We start from the raw sequence: 10,104 nt of genomic DNA on the forward strand, positions 1-10,104 counted from the left end.
AAAACCTAATTTAAATATTTAGGTTTGCTCAATGAAAGTTAATCACTATAAAAAAAGCTTTTGAATTATGTGTTGTTGTGACAACTCTAAAAGACTAGGACAAATGATAAAACATTAGAGGATTTTTAACTTACATTGCTCTGCATGTGTCTTACTTGCTCTAGTTTAAAAAAAAAAAAACAAAAACAAAAGCTAGAAATTTGATGCATTTCATTACGGGAAAGTTTTTTGAAAGAACCACTGACCCAGAATTCCAGGGTTTGGCCTTACATTTAAAAAAAAATGGGTAAGTGAATGTATATTTTTACATTTAAGTTAAAATAAAATATATCAGTATATGTAGGCACATTTTTAAAATTATTCTCCAATTAACTTAGTTTTTGATTAACTGAACACTCTTTGTCCAGATTGCACTGGGTATACGCTCCCTGAAGACCATCTACTGTAGCTCAGAGCAAAGATATAGGCCACACTGAAGACAGTAAGTACCCCAGTGGCTCCTTCTCTGTTCCTAAGATGCACAAATCACACTTTGCAAAAGTTCCACAGTGGCAGGAAATAGTAGAACAATTTAGGATGTACTAAGAATTTTACACATTCTTATGGCAGTTGGTGCTACATAGCAGGGAAAAAGCAAAGCTTACCTTTTCCAGTGAATAAACAAAACAGAAAGTTATAGGGGACTGAAGTCAAAGAATTAGCACATTCTCAGTTGCAGCAGCCATTGGGAAGAAAAAGAAGACAGCTAGGATTTTCCTCGCATTTATTCTCAGCTCAGACATGTCACAGTCTCCCTCTAGCCACTTAACAATTCTCTCTTCTCTGTAGTCGGTTAGAAAGGATTCGGCAATTATAGTGACTGTGAATAAGAAGGCTGGGAATGATGAAGTGTTAAGTTTTAGGTCACATATTTCCATGCTGTTGAAAGCGTTGCATGGATGAAGCTCTCCAGTTTCCCCAGGGGAAAGTGCAGATATCACCAGCCAGAAACGGACGAGCATTAGTGTCATCCCTACAAGTCCCCATCCCTGTCCTGGCATGCAGGCTTGTACCTCCTCCTAAGTGAGATAGATTAACATCCCTTTCTAAACAGTTCGCTTTTTCCAACTGAAAATAGAGAAAGAAGCAACTAAAAAGGAAGTAACAACATTTACTTTGAGAAACCAAAATTCTATTTTATGCACCTTCCCGGAAAAACTATCTACACATGCTCTATTGCGGGAGCAAAATGCTGGGCTACAATGAATCAAAATGGCTGTTAGAGAGACATCAGAGGGAGGAAACTCTCTAATAGCTAAAAGTCAGTGATGCAGAAACAACTGTTTCCTCACGACGATGAAAAATAAACGAAAGATGGGAAAAATGGGTTCTCACATTAGTAAACTGTCTATTGGATAGTTTTTCAGACAGACCATGAACCTGATGCCTAATAACAAAGGCTTGGCTTTGATTATAACTTCTACTTCTACTCCTGTCTCAGTTCCAGTTTGAAGCCTTCCTGCCACACATTTGCACCCCCTGACATTATTTCTGAGCCTCAGTTTCCTTCTGCAAAACATATATAAAAAATGTTGTGTTCCATATAGAGTGTTTGAGAAAGAAATGAGATAAGATACTTAAAGCATTTAGCTCAGTGTTGATACATGAGAAGCACTTAAAAATCTACTTGTTTTTATTGTTAGAAGATAAATCATCATATGTAGTAATTTTTTGTTTACTTGCCTCTCTCCCACAAGACTGTGAGCTATTTGAAGGTAAGTAGATTTCATTCTACTCTGTATGAGAAAGGGAGCAAAAATAATCTGAGGTCTTGTCTTAGCCTGGAAATTAATAAGGGGATACTGAAACAATTATTTAAAAGGCTTCGAGATGCTGGGAACTAATGTATTCTTATGACAAGTTGAGTGTTGATTTATACAAATGAGTACCGTCATTTTAATCCAAGAAGTTAATTATTGAATAAGAAATTAAAACCAACTAGTTGCAATTAGAGCTAAACTCTGATATAAAGCAAAGTGTTGACTACCTTCTTATCCTTACTTCTGCTTCTGAGTGCTAAAGGGAAGCTGTTTCGTTCAACTTTCCCTCTGTCCTATTTTTTAAAATCCCTTTCTCTTTATATTTTGTAAGTTTTAGGATCTACAAAAGAGGTAATTTTTGAGATCTTAAACCCATAGTAATAAATTGATAGTTCTGACAGTTGCTTTCAACCAGGAATGCATATCAGAAACAGCTGTGGAGCTTTTCCAAAATATAGATGTCTTGGTTTTCTGCATGGAGGTTCTGACTCAGTATGTCTGGGTGGGTTTAGAGATCTGTATGTTTCAAAGCTTCCACTGGTGAGTGTGCTGTATACCAAAAGTGAAGAATCATATAAACATGATGTGAAATAGCTACTCCGAGAGCAAATTAGAAAGAACATATTAACCAGATCAAGTTATCTAAGTGGTACACAGGAAACACACAGGCATAAAACCTCATCTTCATATTCGGCTCCATATTAGGAGGCAAGTTTTGATTATGTATCATGGGACTGTCCTTGAAAAAAAATTCATATTCATTCCTGAAACATAGAGATGGCCATGCACATTAAAAAATAGGTTTTCACATTATTGCATATATAAAACTTACCATAGATCTATATTTTACTACAAACAGCCTGTAACATGCATAAAAATAAAAATAAAAGCTTATACAAAATTCAGTGCTGATAGTGAAAAAGCAGCAAGTTCTTATTGAACTAATAAACAATAATAATAAAAATAGAATTCCCCCCTTTTCATATATAAAATATAAGGATGTTATACTACATCCTTTCATGAAAACTACTATATTTTGTTATGTCAATCACAATCATATGAAAGATTTTTATACTGTAATTCGGATCCATGTTAATTGATTTTATTTCTCCTTCTGCTCTTTAATAAAAGACAAAAAAGACACTGGAATTTAACCTAAACTAATGCTGGAATTTAACCTAAACTAAAATTCGCCTTAAAACCACATCTTGCTAAAAAAAAAAAAAAAGGCACAGAGGAAAGACCAATATTCATATGTTTTTGCTAAAACCTGCAGAAATATTCAGTTGTGGTTTGTATTTTTCCAAGTTAATAAAATAATTGTCTCTGATATTTTATCTGTTTTGTCTGATAACGTTCATAGGAAGTGTTGACTTTTTATAGCTAAACACATTCAGAACTAGACACAATCCATGTGTGCTATGGGTTTCATCTCTTTTCATATAAATAATTAAAGAAAACAGATAAGAAGTCAAGGTTACTGTGCTGTTGCTCCCAAGGGCTCTTTAATTCACAATTCGGTCTTGCATCTCCTTTAACTGCTTAGACACTCAGCCCAAGAAATATCAAAAGAATAATTTCTTTCCACATTTTAAATTCCTTATATATTTCCCTTTTTAACGTGAAGATGTTAGAATACAGATGAAAATGTGGTCTTAATTTCTTTCCAGAAATAAAGAACTCTCAGACAGTTTGGTGCTCAGACTGAAGTATGTGTGTCAATAGGAAGCTCCGTTTATAGGGGTAATTGTTTACAATACAAAGCCAGGTTGTCTCCAGGCATTAGTCACACTACCTTCTATAAAGTTAGGCCACTAGGGTACTATTTGGACTCCTAGCTTGATTGAGGTTTATATGTAAAAGTACTGCTGATAAGTTACTGCTGGAGGCCACTAAATAGTATCCTCATGGTTTGAAGAGGTTAATATAGTTCCCTAAGTGCCTCATTAAACAGGCCCACTCCAGAGCTCTCTGTAAACATCTTTACAAATCCATAAACCAGATTTTGCTGCATCTCCTCATAAGGAAGTTTAAGTGAAAACAAAGCTCAGGTAAAAGACTTTCGAAGGCTTAAAGCCAATATTAAGAATCAAATAAGTAGCAAGTCTCTCATGTTGAGATGTTTAAAAATAATAATTATAATACATAATATATATTTGTAATTTCACGTATTGATAATTTTAACTTTTTTTCCCTGGAAACCTTATAAGGCAAAAGGCAATCCTTAGTCATCAACCAGTATGAAGGAAAGGGGAGAGGTAAGGCAGAAAAGAAGGCAGGATGAAACTTTATTTCTACACTCCATGACTGAGAAAGAAGTGAAGCGTCTTAGGTTATATTATATTAGATTAGTGAAGATTGAGGAGGAAGTGGTGCATGGCAAGTTCTTGTTTTCCCAAAGGATGCACAGCCCAGCGGCCCGTTCTTCTGATGCAGGGAGCAGAAATGGGTGTGATTGATAAGAACTGGCAGAAGGAGTCTACATCCATTCTTCGTCGTCATGTTATTTTGTCTTTAGGTGAAAGAAAAGCTCTGGAGGAAACTGAAACACTTTCTACCATGTGTTTTGGTGAAAGTTAACCAAGTTGTAACATATGATGAATTCTTTTAATTAAAATAAAAAAGTCGTTGGACTCATTTTTGCCAAAATGTTTCAGAATTTTGGAGCTTATCTCATTTTCTGATGATGCAGAATTGCCACTGAGCTGATAAATTATTCTAGTTTGAACAAAACATGATAACCTATCTAAAAAGGGGGAGGAGAAACTTCATAAAAGCATCATTAAAGAAACTTCATTAAAGAATAATTCAGTTTCATTCCAATAATAAAAATGCATTATACACATATGTATTTAGTAAATATTTATAAGACGTAAATAAATGTCAGCCTCTCTTACTTAACATGCCTCGTTTGTGAAGGCAACAGATGCTTACAGTTACTAATTCACTATTTTGGAAAGTCGCCATGATGACAACTTTATATTCATTTTCCAATTATAATGAATGTCAATAATAATGTATTACAGATTTGCCTAAATCTATATCTATAGTCTGATACTCAGATGACTTCTTCACATCCCATTTTCGTGATGAAAATAATCATGAATTAAGATGGTTTGTGAAATCATATTTTTGGCAGAGTTAAGAAAAATTTTGCAGTCTTTGATGTTTTAATTTTGGGTAATAATAATAAATACTATTTATTGAAAATTCTGTGTGCCAAATGCTTTATTTATATCTAATTCTCATAACATTTCTGTAAAGCAGGTGAGGCATTATTATTAATGTCCCCTTTCACTGAGTGAGAAAATTAAGGTATGGATTAAATGATTTGCCCAAAATTACTTCATTTGTAAATGACAGAGTGAAGACTCAAAATGTTAATACAGACAGAATGCAAGGTCTTCTTTTAGAACTTATGTGTCCTTTCCCCCCAAATGTTCTTAGAATCACATTGGCAGAAAGAGACCTCAGAATCAAACCAACACTCCAATTCTCCATAACAATCCTGAAACATGACTATTTACCTTCTACTGGCATTTCCACTGAAGATGGGTCCTCACCACTTCAAGTTAGAAAGAATCATTAGAGAGTTTTGTTCATATTTAGTTAAATTTTGCCTCTCTGTAATGTTCCTCCATTCATCATGGAGATTCCTTCTTTAGAGCAATGTTAAAATGCAGATTCTAATTCAGGAGGTCTGGGGTGGAGCTTGAGAGTCTGCATTTCTAGTAACTCTCAGACAACGTTATAGCTAGTGGTCCCTAGACCATACTTTGAGTAGCAGGCTCCAGTATTACACACCTCCATCCAGTTAATTAAAATTAGTAGTTGATAATTGGTCATGGGGACGGGGAGCATGGCATAGGGAATGCAGATAGCATTAATACGATGGCTAGGTAGATGGCCAGGGGAGGGAGGGAGGAATTGGGGGGATTGTTTTATGAACTCTATAGATGTCTAACCAATGTACTGTATACTTGAAACTAATTTAAATGAATAAATTAAAAAAAAAATAGCTATCAGACCGATGTACACCTAATTCTTTTTTTTCCAGGTTAGACACTTGACTATTCACCTGCTCCAGATAAGGTTTCCAGATTCCTCCCATGCTGTTTGTATCCTCTGAGATAAGTTCCCATGTTGGAAAACCTCCAGAATTGAAAGTATATTCTTGATGTAAGCAGATCATGACAGACACCAATGATTCTGCTTTTTTTTTTTTTTTTTTATCTGCAACTAAAGACTACTATTGATGTAGACTGTGTAGATAGGTCTTTGTTTTTTAGTACTCAACAACATAAAATAAGCTTATAACCAAGTAAATCTCGCCATCTTTCAAATACTAGGTTCTTAAGCTAATTAGTGACATTTATCCCATATTCTCACAGTTAATTTTGTGTATTTTTGGTCTGACTTAACATTTATCTCTGTAGAATTCTATTTTGTTGGGTTCAGCCTACCTTTCCATCTTGGGTTTGTTTATTGAAGACATCAAGTTTCTAACTTTGTGTAACTCCAAACTTCATTAACCTACTTTTAGAGTGTTCAATAAAAATGTTGTAGATGCAGAAACACCACTAGAGACTTCCCTATATTTATTAAAACTCTTTGTTTACTGCCATTCGACAAGCTACGAACCTACTAATGGGTGAACTGTGATGTCGACCAACTATAGTTTTTACATTACTTACAAGAATATCAAGATAGAACTTAGGTTAGTAGATCATTTCTCTTCACCTTTTTCTTTACTTTCTGAGAGAGGAAGTTATCAGAAAATTGTCAAGAGAAGAATGACTCAGAAGATTTAGATGTGAAAAATGAGAATTAGTCCATAAGTAGAAATCCTCTTCTATTCCTGTGCCTCAATATTCTGTCAACAGATTTTAATACTTAATATTGTTAGGCATTTGTTATGTGATTACTGGATTATGAATCATTTCAACCAGCTACTATATTATCTTGGAAAAGTTTATCTCCCAACTTGTTCATTCTCTTCTTAAAATGAAGACAGTACTAGCTATCATTCATTACAGGATTGATATAGAAGATTACATAAGAATTTGTGTATAGGGCTGGCACATGTTAGTCGCTGAAAAGGTTAGCTACAAGCATGGCCATGATGATAGTGATGTCTAATCTTACTCTGGAGACCTCAGTGACCCATGGCTCACAGTTCACACCCTTGCGTACTTCTCTTACTTTGAATCTGAACTAGCCCTATCATTAATGACAACAACAACAAACAACAACAACAACAACAACAACAACAACAAATGCAGTGAAAGTGAAATCATGCTATTTCTGGGTCTTTAAAAGTCCTGGAAGCTTCTATTTTTGTGCTTGAGAGATGACAACTGCCACATAAGAAGTCTGATGGCCCCGGATAACTGTACTGAGAGAAGCCCAACCCAGCCACATGGAGGAGCTCTCAGTCAACAGCCAGCAATGATTTGCCAGCCATGTCACTGAGGCCATTGGTAGTAGCTGTCCTGTTCCACAACCACAGCCCTGCATGCCTCTCTTGTCCTGGCTCATGTACCCAGCCTGGGTCTGAGTTCTAGCTTCCCCCACCCTCATTCCACCAGGAACAAATCCAGACAATACATAACAGTGCACCAAAGAATTTCAGCAATACATTTTTCTTTCTAATGCACACATGGAAATAATTTACTGAAAATGATTTATGAGTGCTTTATGTTTAATGAAAATAATGTCACTAATTTATCATTTTATTTTTAAGTAACTGAAAAACACCTAAAAATGTAAGCGTTTATCACAGTGTGGTGAAGACAACCTTATGATAAAACATCAACAACTACTAAATTCTTCCATCTTACCATTTTATATTCTTTCCAACCTCTTTGGAAATCCACACTTCCATCTTCACGATGTTGTATTACAGTCCAACCTCCCCCACTAAGATCCATATTGCAAAATACCTGACAGAAAAGGAAAAGTAAAATCGTAAAAATTATGTCTATTTTAAAGAAACATGTATTAGACATGTTTTAAAATAGAAATAGGATGGATAGGCCTATAGATAAAAAGAATGAAAATTACTATGCTGAAAAATGTTAATTTAGATATCTTATTGGTTATTTTTCTTACATTTGAGTTCCTGATTAAGTTCCATCAAAGATGTATAAATTACTTTTAAACATTTTAATCAGTCAGCTGAAAATTGCCTGTCTCAGACTATAAAATTTTTTAAAAATCTGTTTTAAATGGTAATACGCACTTGTATATGTTCAATTTTTTTTAAATGCTATTAAAGTTTCCAAAACATAAGATTTGGAATTTTAAAATCTGTAATTAATTGAAATGGCAATATGATAATAATAAAGGTTTTGGAAAAACAATTTTTAAAAACTCATTCATATTTAGCTATTACATATTTCATTGCATATTAACTTTTATATACTTACATACTACAATAATCATTCTTGATGGTTCAGTGTTACATTAGAGGCAAAATTTGGTCTTTGGCATATGAAGAACACATTTTTTTTGCATGAATTTTCATCATGAACAATAAGAAGAGAACATGACATACCGTATTTCTTCTGACGGCAACAAGCATTTCTTTCCCATGTGGAAAAGTTATCCAAATCTCTCAAAGACTTATGCTTATTTCAATTATTCTACATACAATAGTATTTATTTAGAAATTTATTCTTTTTCCCCCAGAGTCCACTGAAGGAGAGAAACATATCTGTAATGCGATTATTTTTGGAGAGCAATCACTATAATTGATGCAGCATGAATCTGACGGCTTGATTATTCAAGGGCCCAGCTATGGGGAACACTGCTCCCCTGGCACCTGACTACTAAATGATTTTTGAGGCTGGCTAAAGGTGTAGATATGACGCAGGCAGACTGTGTGAGCATAGAGCTAAACTATGACTAAAGGAAAAAAACTTCAAGCGTTTTCCCTGAGGCACAAATTTGGAGCACAGATAGCTAAAGGGTATGAAAACAATGGCAAGAACTGTCAGTCAAAGGACAAATTATCCGTGTACTTCCTCAGAGTGAAAGAAACTAAAAGATCCCTGCCTATTAGTGAGCATATAAATAGGAAAACGGCCGGAGGGCTGACTCTCTCTCTAATTGGACAACAGCCACCCATCAGGTATCTTCATAATCCCTAAGAATTGACTCTCCTCCAAGATTATAAGTGTGAAATTCCCCTCTCTGCCTCAAAGTTCCCCCCTCAACTGATCCCTTGACCCTTCTGTACCTGCTCATTGTCCTCAATATAACCTTTAGCTAGTCTTTCATCCTCCTTAATTCTAATTTGTTCATTCACTTAGTTTTCAGTCAACAGCATTTTGGGGCACTGATTCTGATTATAACTGGAGATATGATGGATACAATACATCCTGAAAATGCCTATAAGTTTCAATAGTGACTGCTCCTGTGGGATTGAGGAGATGTAGGAGTCCACAATTTTCAACTCTAGTAACCTGAGAATGATAAAGACAGTGATCTAAATGAGAAATTTAAGGAAGAAAGCTAACATATGAGTAAAGAAAAGGATCATGGTTTTGGACATATAGAGTTTGAGGTAACATAGTCATCCAAAAGGGGAAGTTTATTGATTGGAGATGATCTATCAGACCAAAGATAAGAACATGAACAGGAAAATAAGGGAATAAGAAAAGAATAACCATTAAGAATGGCATGTTTGTTAAGTGCCAGATAATTTAAACACTTTACATGCATTTTCTAACTTATCTCACAATGACCATATGGTGTAGGTAGGATTATTATCCCCATTTTACAAATGAAAAAAAAAAAAAGGAGGCTTAGAGTATTTCAGTAACTTACCGATGGTTATTATTAATAACAAGTACTGGACCTAAGATTTGAACCCTAGGTATACCTAATTCAAAACTGTATCGGGAGTAATATGCTTAAAAGTAGTAGCTGATAACTGGAAGAAGGATTATTTAAAGAAGTAAAGAAAAAAGTGGAAATCACTGTGTGTGTGTGGAAGGGAGGAGGGCCCAAGAATGGGAGATAAAACAAATGATGGAGATAAAATATATCAAAAACTTTAAGTAGCCGGAGACTTCATTTTATTTGCTGATGTCTTCAATGCCTAGAGCAGTGCCTAGCCTATAGTCAATACTAAATGAATATTTGTTGAATAAATAGAGATGCAAGAGGGAAAGATCAAATAGAAAAACTTGATTAATGGAATGCTATTTTGAGTTGGGGAAGTGATCGGCTTAATGAAATATTCCAAAGTAGTCAAGACAGACAAATAAAGATTAAGAAAATATATACTTTAATTTAAAAT

At 34.7% G+C, this 10,104-nt stretch overlaps 1 protein-coding gene across 4 annotated transcripts in view; it reads right to left on the reverse strand.

Annotated features, from left to right (window-relative positions):
- Positions 1–10,104, reverse strand: part of ANGPT1 (angiopoietin 1) — a 249,051-nt gene that overhangs the window by 43,968 nt on the left and 194,979 nt on the right. For all 4 annotated transcript variants that reach the window (XM_011369452.2, XM_023536147.1, XM_011369453.2 and 1 more), the window contains exon 6: positions 7,640–7,741. In XM_011369452.2, the coding sequence (XP_011367754.1) occupies positions 7,640–7,741 (102 nt within the window). The remainder of the gene's footprint in view (positions 1–7,639; positions 7,742–10,104) is intronic.

The sequence above is a fragment of the Pteropus vampyrus genome, unplaced genomic scaffold (genome assembly GCF_000151845.1).
Source record: "Pteropus vampyrus isolate Shadow unplaced genomic scaffold, Pvam_2.0 Scaffold149, whole genome shotgun sequence".
NCBI lineage: Eukaryota > Metazoa > Chordata > Mammalia > Chiroptera > Pteropodidae > Pteropus > Pteropus vampyrus.